Genomic DNA, 15,220 nt, shown 5'->3' with positions numbered 1-15,220 from the left:
TGATCAAAATGCTCCAATGATCCTCATTTTGAAGGGGTGGGTATACCTCCTCTTTCCAGAGTCAACAAGGGAGCAATAGCTTTTGCCACGAATTATGGGGGTGGGGGGGGGGAGGGGGTTCTCAGATTCTCCCTTTTAAGTTCTTTACAGGGGTGGGACGTGTCCCTTTTCATTTTACTTGGTAGATGTTTCTAATTTTTTTTCCTTGAATTACTTATAGTTTTTAATGCACTGGATGATTCCTGAAATTGAGGGTGGGGTCTTGTGATCCGTTGGAGTACCGAGTACCCCTTTTATAGGAGAAATTTCCACTCAAAACGAGGGTAGTACAGAATAAGTTGCAGTTCGTCGATTAATGAATGAGGGTGGGGTGGTCTGTATCTCAGGTAGGGTGGAGGAGTTTCCGCCTTTCTGAATATGAAATGACGGGGTGGTGTGAGGGAAAGAAGGGGGTGGAGAACCCGGGGTTTCGCATATATACTCATACCAGGATCGTGCGCAGAATCTCCCCATCCTCCTGAACTCACTCCTCCCTCCTTCAAGTACTCCAAGATCTTCCATTATCGCATCTTCCTTCTTGCCCAATAAGTCTTTATCAACCTCCTATACATCAGCTCCGATACTGTTGCGTTGGAACACACTGAAATTCTGGACCCTTGCCTTGCTCAAAAGAAAATGCTGCTTTCCCGCCTGTGCCTCGTGGTGATCTCTCTTTACAATGTTGATGCGTTCAGTGCACAACCTTGCTCCCCCTCGCTCAACGGATTGATGCCATCCAGATCGATTCTATCCTACATCCCTTCCGACAAGCGAGCGTTGAGATGTCCGAGCTGCAGAAAGGATCTTCATGTTAGGTCGTTAGCTGACATGGCAAACGATCTGGTGGATGTTGGCACGAACTTGGCTCAAACCACTCAAGTATTGAATCATTTTAGCTCTCTTGATCTTGCTCAAGCGGCACAGATAGCATCTGCATCTGCCACTGTGTGGTTTGGCCGCCTCTGTATTCTTGTTGGTGTCGTCACAGGTCTGAACAGCCGTACCGCAGAGAACTACATTAAGTCTTTAACCATGATGTTCTTTATGATATTCCTGTACAGTGTGATTTCTCGCTGAAGAGGAAGATCTCGGTTTTTTGAAATTCGCCGACTGAAGATTAGTGTTGTAAATAAAATGTTTATATTTCATCTCAAGGGCACACTTTCATCTCTTTCCTTCACCGCATACCTCCACTATCTCTTATTTTACAAGCAGTCATCAATCTTTCGATCTCGTCTTTGGCAAGTTCACGGATCTTGCCCACCGGAAGCTCCCCCAGTGTTAAGCAACCAATACAAACACGTTGCAATTTCTTAACTCTGAATCCCTGCATTACAGAAACTCAAAATCTTTTCTGCTTGGTAGACGGATACATACCACAATTTGGAACATTCGCCTGATCTGACGGAATCTTCCCTCATGGATTTGTACTTGAATCCGACTTCGTTTCGTTTTCCCATCTTTTCCACCGTCAAATATTTCAACGAGCTGAAAACGGGCAGGAAGAGTTTTCTTTCCATCAAGATCGATTCCTTCTGAGAGCTTTACAAGGCAATCATCCGAGGGGACACCTTTCAATTGCACGATGTAGGTTTTCTCAACTCCGCTCGTAGGATCTAGAAGCTTTTGACTCAGTTGCCCATCATTCGTGAACAAGAGCAGCCCTTCGGAGTCAGCGTCCAACCTGCCCACCTATTGACAGCATTACAGTGAATCACAAGCGAGGGCAGTGATACAGGAAATCGCCATGGTTCATTAGATGTGCCATCTTTGTCATCTCCAGTCATGGTGGTCGAAGCATGTTCAACGAAATTTTGGTTCTGAAACAAAGAGTAGACCGTTGGCCTTCCCCTCTCATCCACACGCGCTACAATCTTGAAGACAAATCATCGGTCCGATACCTCTCTCAACCACAAACCTTACCAGGCCCCTCGGCTTGTTCATCATCCACACACGCGTCTCCTTTCTTCTCTCAGACACGACGTTGTCCACTGTGACTTGATCGGATTGCATGTCAATCCAGGTGAGAGGATCACTCATGATCTTCCCGTTCACGAGCACCCTCCTCTCCTGATCATGGTCAATCCTGCAAGGGTTGGCTGCAGTCGTGTCATACCTTAATTAATTTCCATGCAACACCACGTGAGCAGAGCCCAAGTTTAGACAGAGAGCGGTGTAGCTGTACTCTCCTTCCTGCTTCAACCTTTCTATCCTGTGTTCTATCGCCGGGATCACAAGCTTTTGATCCATTGATTCGATCACTGTGATAGTGCCTTCTGAAGCCCTGCTGGAGAACATCATGTGTGAGTTGCCATTCATAGAATGCCTAGTGCACTGAGATTCTCTACCTTCATGATTCTCAGACCAGACTGCAACGACGACCTTTGGGCATCTCCAAAGGTCTGACCGATCCTTCCTGCAGTGAGCAAGAGAATGCAGGTGCCGCAGAATCGAGAGCTCATGCTGATTGCAAACTTTGTCCTCACATCACAGAAAGTATCCTATCAGAATTTCAGCGAAACTCAGGGGAAAATGTTGACTTTTTCCTTTCCCGTGCCTCCTCTCTTCGTTTCGAAACCCTGTAGCCGCATCTCTGCAACTCCTGCCTTGATATATACCTGCTTTCCAGCCAGCCTAGGAGCATGAGCATCTACTATTGATTTTTTTCTCCGTCTTTATCAGTGTCATATCCTATTCCTCTTCACTTTCTTTCCTTCTCTATCACTATTCTCTCCCGTTCTTTCTGTACCACTGCCATTGCATTTCACACGGAGCTCCGAATTCGAGCAAGACCGGGCCACCTAGATAACAAATCGAAGTTCGATTCTTGGATGAATTTTCGCAAAGTTCATGAGGTTGGGGGGTGGGGGTTGTGGGACGAGAATGGGGGGCGTGGGGGGTCACTTATAAGGCCATTGAGGGGTACTTGGACTTTGAAGAGGGGGTATCTCTGGGTGGGGTGGTACCTGCAACCCCACTTTCAATCAAGTTGCTTCTTTTGACGCATCTGAATATTCTCAAATGTGATACTGATATTTCTGTTATTTAATTTCAAAGTTCGATGAAAGAGTTTGGACCACTCGTTAAAATCGATTTCAACTTTGTTTCAAGCTGGTTTGTTGTCTACCGGCACTTCGTGGATGCCATCACCCCACCCCTATCTCAGCAGCCTGAATACCCCCACCCCTACATTTACCGTGAATTTCAATCATTTTCCCCCTGAACTGTGACCCCTACCTACTCGATTTTCAATACCCCCCCCTGCTCCCACCGCCCCCTGCCTTGCCCGCGTCCCCGCACATGTCCGAGGACAATGCGCTTTTTATTTTTGCGCTGCTGCCGCCAGGATGTTGGCAGGGTAAAAGAAAGAAGCAGAGATAGAGTGTAAAGTAGGAGAAGAAAGGAGCACGACATCGTAGAGATGAAGTTGTTGATTCTACACACATGGAAAGCATTCCGGGTGACTGTTTACTAGCATTTTTCTGAGCAATTGCATTTCCTTTCTCTGTCATCCTTGTCTCTTACTCCCGACCCAACTGCTTTTATGCCGACTTTCCCGTCAACTTCCTCACACTTGTTCGAACTTTGATTTCTGACAAATTGAGAAATATTTCACTACCTTCTTGCTTCTGTCCTGAATTTCATTCCATCCCAGGTCACAGTAGATTGCGGACGGGAGATATATCAGGAAATGTCTCTGTCTTGGAGGACTCTGAAGTTTGTAACCCCGAAGCGGCTGGCAAGTGTTGTAGCAGGTGCAGGTGGCCTGGTATGCGCACAGACAGCGTATCTACAATCTACCTACGTACCTTTACCGCGGCCTTCGGGTGGGGCAACCCATGGGGTGGAGCTCTGGCAGGAGAGCAATGCAGACCAGCACTCGTCATTTTCTGAGGAACAGTCGCTGGTCGAAAGGCTAAGAAGCACGAGAGAAGTCTCGACCAGGCGGAGGAATGTTCTCATCATAGGCGATTCCCTGGTTGTTGGTATTGGCTGCAAGGAAGCTCCGGTGATGCCCCAGATCATCTGTAAGAGGCTGGCCAACCTCCTCAAGGTATGCATGAGCATGTCCATGGTGACTCCTGCCCTGACAGCTCTGAACCTAGGTGGATGTTTCGTGGAAGGCTCTGGGAGTGAATGGTGGGGATGTAAGAACGATTCACAAGAATGTTCTCGAGACAGTCAAGAAGTTCCAGAGCGAGCAAGAAGACGCACTGCACAGCACTGCACAGACTTCTGGTTTGCATGCAAGCATGGTCGTTCAGCAGGATGGCTCTCCTGTTGCAACGACTAGGTCAATGGCAGATGCCCAGTTGTCGAAGCAACCACAAGTGAAGGTTGATGCCGTCGTTGTTCTGTGCGGGTTGAACGATCTGAAACGAATCTTCATGGTGAGTTTCTTCACAAGTCGGAGTTGTTATGAGCTGTTCTTGCACTTACTTCTGTACTCGATCTTCAGGGAAGGACCTCGAAAGTTTTCAAGCAGGATCTTCACAATTTCATTGCTGATCTCAAGGCACAGGTATGGTTGCGCTACAGTGTATGCTTTCATTGAACCCTTGTAAGGTGGGGGAAGAGTGTATCATTTTTTTGCCGGCTATCCCGCTGGAAGAAACTAGATTACCAGAGCCGTTGAAGACGGTAAATCTGGCTAAATTCATGTTTGTTGAAGAGAACTGAACGCCTCGACAGGCTGCAGTTCGCCTTTCGCAGATTTTTGACGAAGAAAAGAGATGCATGGCGACACAGCAGCCTTGGATCCATTTTATCCCGAAACCTGCAATCGAGATTTGGAGGAAAGCAAAGGAAAGATGCGGAGAGATCGTTGCAGGAGACGGTGTTCATCCCAACGAGGAAGGTTACAAGGTACATCCCCATCCTCTCTTGTTTGAGTCCGTCTACCTTGTGAGCACGCGCTCTTGCTCATTCGTCATCATCTCAGGTCTTTGCCGAGTACATCGGGCAGGAGATGGCGCAACTTTTTCGCAAGCTTGACCCGGCAGCAGACGGCAATCGGCAGGCTGCGCCATTACAGCGCATGCTCTCGAGCGTTATCAGCGTCCATCAGGAAATTAGACAAGTGGAAGTGAGATAGCGATGACGATTGGTTTCTGTAGCAAACGCCCATGTCATGCCTTGAATGAAGATATCCATTTGTATGCGTGTTGATGAAACCATCAGCACGTTCAGCATTAGCTTTCACTTTCGAAGCTCAACAAAAAAACAACAATGTTCTCTTAAAGTATAAGCTTCCGCTTGAATGTTTGGAAAGTACGGCACGCGCAGGAGAAATCGGTTTGGAGTAACAAGATATCAGTGCAGATTGAAACAAGGGAAAATGCTATATGAATCTAAGTGGAAACTTGACTTCTCTCCACATACTTCTTCAGCTCGTTGAGTGCCGTGCTCACGATCAGCTTCGTGCTCGCCTGCTTCAGGAGCCCCGGTACCGGGAAGCCTGGGTCGATGGCGAGCTTGTACGTGACTCGCGTCCTGCCCTCCCCCAGCGCCTCGAAGCGGTAGCTGCCTACCAGCAGCTTCACGCTCCCGTCTACTGCCCGCCACCGCACCCGCTCCGGTGCCTCGTGTGCGTACTCCAGCGTGTACTCGAGCCGCTGACCGAAGGCTCCTATCGCGTACTCCACCCGCCTGCCAAGCCCCGGAGCCTCCTCCTCCAGCACCTTCACGTGCTGTACCGACCCCGCCCACTTGGGGTAGTCCTCGAAGCCGCAAGCCACCCGGTAGCACTGCTCTATCCCGGCCTCGATCTCGATGCTCTTCTCTACCGAGTCTGTAGCTGCTGCCTCAAGCGTCGTGGTGTCCTGCCTGTGCAGCTTCGCCTCTGCTGACTTGGCCTCGGTCTTGACCGGCTCCTCCTCCGTCTTGGCCGCTTCCCTCCATGCGGGCTGTGCTGCCTCTAGTGCTGCTCGCGTGCTTGGCAGCTCAGTGTAGCGCTTGAGCTCGTTGAGTGCCGTGCTCACGATCAGCTTCGTGCTCGCCTGCTTCAGGAGCCCCGGTACCGGGAAGCCTGGGTCGATGGCGAGCTTGTACGTGACTCGCGTCCTGCCCTCCCCCAGCGCCTCGAAGCGGTAGCTGCCTACCAGCAGCTTCACGCTCCCGTCTACTGCCCGCCACCGCACCCGCTCCGGTGCTTCGTGTGCGTACTCCAGCGTGTACTCGAGCCGCTGACCGAAGGCTCCTATCGCGTACTCCACCCGCCTGCCAAGCCCCGGAGCCTCCTCCTCCAGCACCTTCACGTGCTGTACCGACCCCGCCCACTTGGGGTAGTCCTCGAAGCCGCAAGCCACCCGGTAGCACTGCTCTATCCCGGCCTCGATCTCGATGCTCTTCTCTACCGAGTCTGTAGCTGCTGCCTCAAGCGTCGCGGTGTCCTGCCTGTGCAGCTTCGCCTCTGCTGACTTGGCCTCGGTCTTGACCGGCTCCTCCTCCGTCTTGGCCGCTTCCCTCCATGCGGGCTGTGCTGCCTCTAGTGCTGCTCGCGTGCTTGGCAGCTCAGTGTAGCGCTTGAGCTCGTTGAGTGCCGTGCTCACGATCAGCTTCGTGCTCGCCTGCTTCAGGAGCCCCGGTACCGGGAAGCCTGGGTCGATGGCGAGCTTGTACGTGACTCGCGTCCTGCCCTCCCCCAGCGCCTCGAAGCGGTAGCTGCCTACCAGCAGCTTCACGCTCCCGTCTACTGCCCGCCACTGCACCCGCTCCGGTGCTTCATGTGCGTACTCCAGCGTGTACTCGAGCCGCTGACCGAAGGCTCCTATCGCGTACTCCACCCGCCTGCCAAGCCCCGGAGCCTCCTCCTCCAGCACCTTCACGTGCTGTACCGACCCCGCCCACTTGGGGTAGTCCTCGAAGCCGCAAGCCACGCGGTAGCACTGCTCTATCCCGGCCTCGATCTCGATGCTCTTCTCTACCGAGTCTGTCGCTCCTTGAGGCTCATCGAACGAGGAGGTTGCGGATTCTTTCTTCTTGATCTTCACGTCATGGTGGTTGTATTGGTGCTGTTGTGTTGGTGCTGCAATGATCTCTATGGGCATGGAAAGGTTGACGGCTCCCCTCCAGGTGTGGTAGGCGTACCCCAGCCTTCGAGAGCCCAACAGCTTCTTGTGGTCCTTCCACTTGGACGGGTTGTGCGCGATATCGTTCTTGATTTGATGCAGTCTCCTAGAGCCTATGAACCGTCTCGGTCGATGCGGGGCCTCAGACATGCGCAGGCCATGAAGAAAGAGAGATCCGGCTCTGGGAGAAGGAGCGACAGAGCTAAGGATCCGCCGTTGCCCGACGATGGGGAGGGGCGACGGGCTGAAACAGCACGAAGGAACGTGATAGAGTGACAAGAGGAGGAGAAACATCGCTATGGAGGAAGCCATGGTTGTATCCTTCACCTCTTGTCTCCTCGTCTGTTCTGCTCCTTCTCCTTGTCCGGCTCCTTTCACGGCCTCCCCCTTGTATCTAATTCTGGTACCCCCATCCCCACTCTGATCCCACCCCGGTCGTGGGTCATCGCCCGAAATTTTCCAGAACCCGCATGGCAGGGGAGGAGGAGGGCAGTGTCACTCTGCTTGTGAAGAGGACGGGAAACTGAACCTCAAGGGCTGAGATCTCAGGCATGAGAGCGCTTGTTGTTGGAGGGGGTGTTGCTGGCCTCACGATTTCTCGAGCTCTTGCTCTGAGGGGAATCGATGTCAAGGTGTTCGAGCGAGCCGCTGGGCCCGAAGCTCGACAGGATCGAGGGCTTGGACTGTGGGACGTGAGTCAGAAGTGTCTGGTAGAGGTTGGGCTGGGGGAGTTCTTGAGACAGCAAGCATTCTTTACCAAGCCAGCTTCCTACCGTGATGTGCGGGGAACATGGTTGTCGTCATGCAGATCATCGGAAAAGAATGGAAGAAGGGTGGCGTGCATCCAGCAGTCGCACTTGCTGAAGGCCCTTGCTGGGGAAGGAGCAGCAAGGCTTGACATTGGGTGGAACAAAGATTTGGAACACATGGAGCAAGCCTCGAACAAGGTCAAAGTGCGTTTCCGAGATGGGACGGAGGAGGAAGGGAACATCCTGATTGGTGCAGATGGTTGCTTCTCGACTGTGAGGAGGTTGGTGTTCCCAGATTCGAAGATGGCCTTCACCGGCAAAACTTGCTACAGCAATATCGTTGATCGGCCTCTGGGCAGTCTTGCCTTTGAAACGCTGGGGCGTCTCAAGGCAACGGTGAGGAGCCCAGGGAGAAGGAAGGAGAGTCTGATCCTCCTGTTGCAGGGGAGTCCTTTGCGCATCGCCATGGTTCCCTTGAAGGGGGACAGATTGTTCTGGTTCATCACAGTCCACGGAGACAGGGAGGGGCCGGCGGACGTGCCAGTGGAGGTTCTAGAGCAGCTGTCCTCCTGGCACGAGCCCGTGCCATCGATCTTGAGATCAAGCATCAAGCAAGGTGATCTGCTTCCTTGCCCCTGCCCTGTCAGGATCTGCTGACTGATGTCTCCTACCAGGTGGATGTAAGTCCGGCGCCATCCTTTGGGAGCCTGTTCACGAGCTTACCCGACCGCTGTCCTCCTGGTCCTCTGGCAGAGCTGTGCTCCTGGGAGACGCGTGCCATCCTCTCTCCCCGAACCTGGCTCAGGTTGTGGTGAGGATGCTTGAACAAGGAATTGTGACTCATCACGTCAGGGTGCTGCGCTCAGCATCGAGAGCGCCGTCAAGCTTGCCGACGCCCTCGCCCAGAGCAAGGGCGATCATACCGCTGCGTTTGAAACGTGTGAAACTTCTCCTCACTCTGAGCGTTTAGTTCACTCGCTCTGCAGGCACCGGCGAAGCATGCAGGAGAGAGTGAGAGCATGCGCTCGGGTCACGGAGTTCACTAAGGTCCTTGCCAAGTTCCCCGAAGCCTCCGGGTTCATGTCCTACGTCGTCCTCCCTCGCTGCTGTTTGCATGGCATGACCACCAATGCAGGTGCCCCGAGCCATCAATGGGTTTGTCTTCGACGCTTTCTTGAACCATTCGCTCCAAAGTCAGGGATGAATTATCGATAGTCACTGATAGAGGCTCGCCGTGATCTACCCATAGCAAAGATACTTGAAGTCGGTGACTAGTACACAGTACCGTAGGTACTTCAGTACGAGGCCCGTACTGATTTGTACTTCTTGACGCTCAGTCTATGAGCCTGAGTCCTCAGCTCAGAGTCTAGTTCGAGTCCGATCATCCCGCCGGTCCGGCCCGCCGCCGGGAACCCCGGGCCCGTCAGTCATATGGTCACACTACTGGTCACCTGACTGACCTGACTGGACTGGTCACTACTCTCTCAACTTTGAGTAAAGACTCTCAAGTATGGGGATGTGGCGAGGCATGTATCCGAGGGGTAAGGGGTTATAGGTTTGAAATGTTCTAGTAGCCGTACTAGTATGGAAAGGCCATGGTGTGCCGTAGACCTACAGGGAAAAACAATCGATACAAACATGCGGGAAAAGGCGCATCGTGCATCGGCGAGAGGTAGAGCGATGAGGAGGAGGGTACGAGACGGGGTAGTTTGTTGATGATGGAGTGCAGCAGACAGTCGCCATCAAGCCTAGAGGCCTCGACATCGTCGCTGATCTTGCTGCAAGGGCAACAAAGGCACGTTATGAAGCAGAGTTACACTCCTGTGGACGTTCGACCTGAGAGGTTCTCCCCGTCTTGCTGGCCGCGAGATGGCTGACGAGCTCGAAGGACTCAGAGCTTGTCTCCTTTCACAGCTCGTCAGCGAATCTTCGACGAGGAAGAATCCGAGCTTGACATGAGCGTGTTTGCGAATAACAAAGGAGGTCAGGAAAGCAGGGGTGTAGCTTTGATGACTGAATCATTTCTCTCAGATCAGATAGAAGAGCTCGCATACAAGCAGGTGCTGTCATGCTACAGATGATTCCCAACAGAGTGGAGGATAATCTTGATGGAACATGCCAGGCTTTCTACACTACTGTATTCTTGAGTGCAGCAGCAATCTTGTGGGCCGTTGTAATGCCTCTCTTTTGAGATCTTTCTGTCCTGGTCATGAGTGATCGTGACATTGTCTATGTACAGGTTTATTTCAATTACCTCTTGCTTTCTGTCTATTTCACCCCCATCACCTGGGCAGGTATTCTGTTCTCGAAAGCAACTTCCGCTTCTGACGTTTGGCTGGTGTACAGTATTGTGCAGCATTCCTCTGCGAAGATGGCAGAACAAGGTTTTCGCATGAGATTGATGGCTGTTGTTGACATCTGGACAGCTATTAAAGGAGATAGAAAGAGAGAGGTTCCTGCTTCTGATCGTGTGGAGGATCAGCAAAGGGCTGCTGAAGATGCCCGAGTCACTGCTGTCCTTCGACTTTTCAAGGAGGTTGGATGCGACACTCTGAGATGGAAACATTAAGACAGTGATGAACAACAGTGCTCTTGAGAAGATCACTGGAGATGCTCTCACCGGCTGTCTTGTCCTAGGTTCTCTTGCTCGCGGTATCCGAACCTGCTGTTGACTTCCTGCAGCGTGTGCGATTTGGGTTGCGATCAGTAGGCCTGTGGAATGGCTCGGATGGGGACCAGGTGCTCGTTGCAATCACTGACTTTGACTCTAGGGTGACTTGTGGTTCAGGGATTCTCTTTTTCTCGCTCCTCTTCCTCGTCCATCCCCTTATCGTCCTTGGATTCAACATCGCCATCCCGATATGCAGCAGCATCATATGCAGGATTGTTCCTTTCAAGGTCTGTCAGTCTTTCTATCCTTGTCTTGTCGAAGCATTCAATCTCATTGTTTGGTGCAGCTCTCCGTACGTGAATGGACGCAGATGTCAATTTTTCGAATTCCCCTCTCTCGGTTTGTTTGCGCGCTCTCTCTCTCTGTTCGATTTTGTTTACACGATCAACAATCAGGCGCAAGAGGAGAGTCATTCTTGCCGTCATCATCATCGCTTTTGCTTGCTTTGTCTCCTTCACTGTATCCCTCTGGGTCTGCGCCTCCGTGCTCTACGAGCTGTTTCAGATGATTGAAATCCTGAGCGAAAGTCTCAACAAGGGCCGATCGAGGTTGTTGCAATGCTGCTCTTCCGTTACTCTCTCAATGAAATCTCGTGCAGCATTCTGGGCCGGTTCGGGACCGCCATTTTGAGATCCCCTGAGGCGAGAGCAAACGAGTCCGATCTCTACGGCAGTGACCTGACTTGACAGATATGCGACAACATGACCGAGACTTGTGCGGCGTTTTTGACCCCAAAGATCGTCAGTTGGGATGCAATGAGCAACGTGACGAAAAATGGGTGATAGAAGAAGCGCAACAGTGACAATCTGACTCCTTCCTCCAGCACATCCATCCGGTTCGGTAGCAAGGCTCCAAGCACAGCGTTGCTCGATCCTATCTTCTTCCCAAGTAAACTCATGCACCCTTCACTCGTGTCGTGACTGGCAGTCTGCAGGCGAGAAGGGGAAGCATTACATCGAGTTCAAGGTATTCACATGCACGCCAGTCTACTCTGACCCCAGGGATCAGATTGAAGAGAGCTGCAATGACGTACGCATCGGTCTGGCACGGGCTGATCACGCTACGTCGATTGTCCTGGGGGCAGGAGGAGGATTTAGCTACACCAGTGAAGGTCACAGGTCAGTGAAGGAATGGATAGGGGCATGCTGCTGTACAGTTGAAGGAGTTTGTACAGCACCAACGACGGTTTTGCTTCCTTTGACTTCAGTGGGATGTGGAGTTATGGGGTTGGAGATACAGTCGGTGCTGCTGCATTCGTTTTCTGTTGGAGCAAGTAACGGCTGTATCAGGTGTCCTGTATGACGTTGACGCAGGTCGCTCTTGTTCTTGTTCTTGCGGTCTTGTGGTCTTCTCTGTCGTTGACGCCGCTGATCGTGCAGGAAACCTGTACTTCTCTCGCAATGAGAAACTCCTTGACACACAATATCGCATCGGATCTCCTCCGAGGTCTTTGATCCACAACCTTTCTGATCATCCCCCTTTTACATCACTGACGTTGTTTCGCAAAGGGAGGGCCTTCGATTCGCCATCGGAGGGAGAATTCCGTCGGTCGTGTCGATTTTGAATCCCCAGGACATTCTTGAGCATTCAGGAGCTCTCAAGGTCAACATCACCATGCGTCGTCTCAATTTGACGTCAACATGACTTGTCATGCCTTGCATTGTTCAGGAGGCACTTGGGGAGCTAAGCGTGGACAAGAACTGGTTCAAGTGGAGTGAACGAGAACTGAGAGAAAGCTTGCTGGAGTCAGTTTGTGCGCAAAGGTGGTACATTGCTGATCAACCTTGGCGTCTAGGTGGTTGTTGCGACAGGTATCTCAAAGTGGTCTGAATGCAACAGAAGCTTCGAAAGAGGTGGTTCTAGATCGTTTAAATGGCTCGGTGTGATGCTTGTTGCAGCTGTCTTCACTGTACAACGTGCTCGAGAGAAGATTTTCCAACGAGACAGAGTCATCTCAACACAAGGCACTCATGGCTAAAGGGGATGAGCTCGTGCAAAGGTAGTCCGGCCTTGTTTGCATGGCAGTTCTCAGGAGATTACATCTATTGTCAGGTGTCACGACACAGTAACAAAAATTCTGAGGAGGAATGCGACGTTGAGCTCTTTAGAAGCCGATCTGAAGGTTTTGCACTTCTCATTTCAATCCACTTCATGAAAGTGCAACAAGGAACTTTGGACAACAATCATTGAAACATATCAGGTATGAAATCATACATGAAACTTGCGTTCGTTGTCCCAACATCAAGCAAAGGACATCTATACCACAGTAACCTCATGGATTGATGTGCGATACCTCCAGGTAAATGGTATCGGATTCTAGTAAGTAGGAGATGATCTGTGTTCTTTCCGTTTTTAACAGCGATATCTGGTTTCTGGCCTCAACTACATATCCTCTGCTTCCTCAGGTTCTCGATTTGACTTCCCTTGGTTCAAGAGCACCTTTCAGTCCCGTTGTGACGATGATTGTCAGTATTATTTGGATTCACAATCAAAGCTGCTATTGTTTTATTAACCTTTACTTCATCTTTTGTCACAACTACGGTATCTTATTGCTTTGCACGCTGTTGATTGTTTTCTTGACCGCTATACAGTTTGAGCTTGTCTTCAGTGTTTGCATTTTTTTGGTTGTAGTTTTCTACATGTTGCAGATGGATCAGGTAAGAGACTTCGAAACCCCTTAAGTCATTGATCAAATTCAGGAACCGGAGCGATTTATCCGAGACTTGATGCCTTCTGCTCCCGGGGGTTCCGATGGAAAGAAGCGAAGAAAGCAAGAGAGAAGTGCCTCGCCGCTCGTGGCCAAAGTGGCAGAGCTGAACATGTTTCTTCACTGATGGACTGTGAAGGTTCTCGAAGCAAGCGTGAAGCTCTTCTGCTTCTTTGTGGTATTCCCTCCTGATGTTGAAACCGGTACTTGACTTGAAACGGGAAGGGTTGGTCTTGGCTCTCTTTAGACATTGTCTCCCATCTACTTCCGAATTCTTTCATCATGGTCTACTTGCCAGGTCTGTTAGCTCTCTCAGGAGTTGCCTGATAGTCCTTTCAGCCCTTTGCTCTGGAATGATGGCGGTAGTACCGATAGTTCCATCATTCATTGGTGAGTCCGTGGTTCCTGCTATTTGAATGACAGCTGCACATCATTCTCGTACTTGATTGCAACTCACTCGTTCCTCCATTATCTTCACGTATACCAGTCTTCTTGCCAGCAACCATGCAGATTTGGCTTGAGGGTTATCCGTTGGTAGCTGATAATGTGGAGCTCGTGTTCATCGAACCCTGACGCGTCTGACTCAGCTTGCCATGCTGCATCTCATTCTCCAAGTCTGTGTGTGGTTCTTTGCGCCGGCATGGATGTACGTGGTAGGCAAGCACATGAAGAGCTGTGATGATGGACGAAGGTACAAGGAGATGAAAGCGCAGGACACAAGCGTGCCGCCATACTTCACTGGTGAGAACTTGACAAGGAATTGGACTTCCTGCCTGTCCTCGCAAGGTTCATCCGTGACCTGCTCCTAAGGTCTAAGTGTCTTCGCGGGTATCTGGGTGTTTGGGTTCTCCGGGATCGTCTACGGGCCGGTAGACGGTTACTGTTGAATCTCGTCGACTGACATAGCTGCCCAACCCAGGTCCTAGTGAATCTTGTTCCTGTGATCTACAGAACCCTCAAAGAGCAGGTGACCTTTACCCCTCCCTGCTGTTCCAGTCTGAGTGCACGACCCTGAACCGCTTACTTGCTCTCCACAGCTGCGAGGAGACGCCTTGGAGAAGCTGCAGAGAAAAGCTTCTCTCATCATGTCGTGACCCCCCTCTCTCGCATGTTGTATACAAGTATTTTCATTCCCGTCTCTACTGCAACAAGCCTGAAGCCCCTCCACCTCTCCTATACCCATCAGCCTCGTCTGGTCCTATCGTACATCCGGCTTCCCTTCCCGCCGCCTCGCCCCTCGTCGACTAGGCTCCGCCCTCCCAAGGCAGCCCCGCGCCTTCGCTCTCGCTGGCGGACATGTACCAGTCGATCCACTCCGGCTCCAGCGGCTCGTCGCCATCCTGCTTGACCTCTTCCTGCGGCTCCTGCTCGTGCGCGGCCCCCGCTCGCTCCCGGCGAGACTTGCGCTCGTACGGCCAGCGAGCGATGCCGAGTCGGCGGCACGCGCTCTTGAACGCCGTGAGCGACAGCCCCTGCGCCATGTCTGTCAGCCGGCAACGACGAGGGAAAGCAGAGGAAGGGGTACCAGGGAGGCGGCAGCTTTGGTCTGGGGGAGGTGGAAGAGAGCTTGGAGGGAGGAGGCCTTGAGGCTGACGCCTCTCGCGCCCTTGTAGAGCATGAGGAAGCCGCTGCTTTGCTTCCTCCTCGCGAACACTCGCAGCGTTGGTTCCATGGCGCCCAGGCCTGCGATTCTTTGGTTCCTCCTTGTTGTCGGGGGCTCTTCTAAAATGGGACCGGTACCGAGATCCATAATTTTAGGGGTAGGGCTGGGGTTACTCGGATTGGAAAAGCGCCCCTCGGAGACTGGCTGACCTGAAAGCGCTGGAGTTTACTTCCCGTGCGACGCAGTTGAGACTTCATTGATTGATTCTTTTACTTAACTTTGAGTAAAGGATTGAAACCCTGACGTCCATCAGCAAGTCAAGGTGGCGGCTATCATTTGAGCGGTTTCCCCAACGTTACCACATTATTCAAGCTTCGCTCT

General features: G+C 51.7%; 6 protein-coding genes across 6 annotated transcripts; 3 read left to right on the top strand and 3 right to left on the bottom strand.

The window, feature by feature from the left end:
* Positions 1-1,158: 1,158 nt before the first annotated feature.
* On the bottom strand, positions 1,159-2,542 carry GUITHDRAFT_94889 (hypothetical protein). Its single transcript, XM_005831765.1, has 6 exons — positions 2,388-2,542; positions 2,156-2,326; positions 1,963-2,109; positions 1,776-1,913; positions 1,417-1,731; positions 1,159-1,366 (listed from the first exon to the last, which is right to left on the bottom strand). Exons 1-6 carry the CDS (start codon positions 2,499-2,501, stop codon positions 1,217-1,219), a joined length of 1,035 nt encoding a protein of 344 aa, XP_005831822.1. The 5' UTR covers positions 2,502-2,542; the 3' UTR covers positions 1,159-1,216.
* A 1,165-nt stretch (positions 2,543-3,707) lies between these two features.
* On the top strand, positions 3,708-5,013 carry GUITHDRAFT_152879 (hypothetical protein). Its single transcript, XM_005831764.1, has 6 exons — positions 3,708-4,093; positions 4,146-4,430; positions 4,499-4,561; positions 4,605-4,680; positions 4,732-4,905; positions 4,982-5,013. The coding sequence occupies exons 1-4, from the start codon at positions 3,731-3,733 to the stop codon at positions 4,656-4,658; spliced, it is 765 nt and encodes a 254-aa protein (XP_005831821.1). The 5' UTR covers positions 3,708-3,730; the 3' UTR covers positions 4,659-4,680; positions 4,732-4,905; positions 4,982-5,013.
* A 377-nt stretch (positions 5,014-5,390) lies between these two features.
* Positions 5,391-7,259, bottom strand: GUITHDRAFT_109264 (hypothetical protein; the record flags this gene model as incomplete). Its single annotated transcript, XM_005831763.1, has 1 exon — positions 5,391-7,259. The coding sequence occupies one exon, from the start codon at positions 7,257-7,259 to the stop codon at positions 5,391-5,393; it is 1,869 nt and encodes a 622-aa protein (XP_005831820.1).
* Positions 7,260-9,508: 2,249 nt separating this feature from the next.
* On the top strand, positions 9,509-10,865 carry GUITHDRAFT_152878 (hypothetical protein). Its single transcript, XM_005831762.1, has 12 exons — positions 9,509-9,530; positions 9,591-9,701; positions 9,747-9,841; positions 9,890-9,918; positions 9,981-10,031; positions 10,098-10,152; positions 10,205-10,242; positions 10,285-10,394; positions 10,446-10,495; positions 10,541-10,597; positions 10,647-10,759; positions 10,818-10,865. Exons 2-12 carry the CDS (start codon positions 9,661-9,663, stop codon positions 10,827-10,829), a joined length of 651 nt encoding a protein of 216 aa, XP_005831819.1. The 5' UTR covers positions 9,509-9,530; positions 9,591-9,660; the 3' UTR covers positions 10,830-10,865.
* Positions 10,866-12,996: 2,131 nt separating this feature from the next.
* Positions 12,997-14,371, top strand: GUITHDRAFT_152877 (hypothetical protein). Its single transcript, XM_005831761.1, has 12 exons — positions 12,997-13,070; positions 13,121-13,186; positions 13,229-13,333; positions 13,376-13,414; positions 13,462-13,534; positions 13,576-13,626; positions 13,724-13,770; positions 13,824-13,882; positions 13,928-13,977; positions 14,047-14,105; positions 14,156-14,203; positions 14,274-14,371. Exons 2-12 carry the CDS (start codon positions 13,169-13,171, stop codon positions 14,328-14,330), a joined length of 606 nt encoding a protein of 201 aa, XP_005831818.1. The 5' UTR covers positions 12,997-13,070; positions 13,121-13,168; the 3' UTR covers positions 14,331-14,371.
* A 109-nt stretch (positions 14,372-14,480) lies between these two features.
* Positions 14,481-14,908, bottom strand: GUITHDRAFT_109262 (hypothetical protein; the record flags this gene model as incomplete). Its single annotated transcript, XM_005831760.1, has 2 exons — positions 14,481-14,708; positions 14,762-14,908. The coding sequence occupies 2 exons, from the start codon at positions 14,906-14,908 to the stop codon at positions 14,481-14,483; spliced, it is 375 nt and encodes a 124-aa protein (XP_005831817.1).
* Positions 14,909-15,220: the final 312 nt, after the last annotated feature.

Source organism: Guillardia theta (genome assembly GCF_000315625.1).
Source record: "Guillardia theta CCMP2712 unplaced genomic scaffold GUITHscaffold_38, whole genome shotgun sequence".
NCBI classification, from domain to species: domain Eukaryota; class Cryptophyceae; order Pyrenomonadales; family Geminigeraceae; genus Guillardia; species Guillardia theta.
This window is presented reverse-complemented; position numbering and strand designations above follow the sequence as displayed.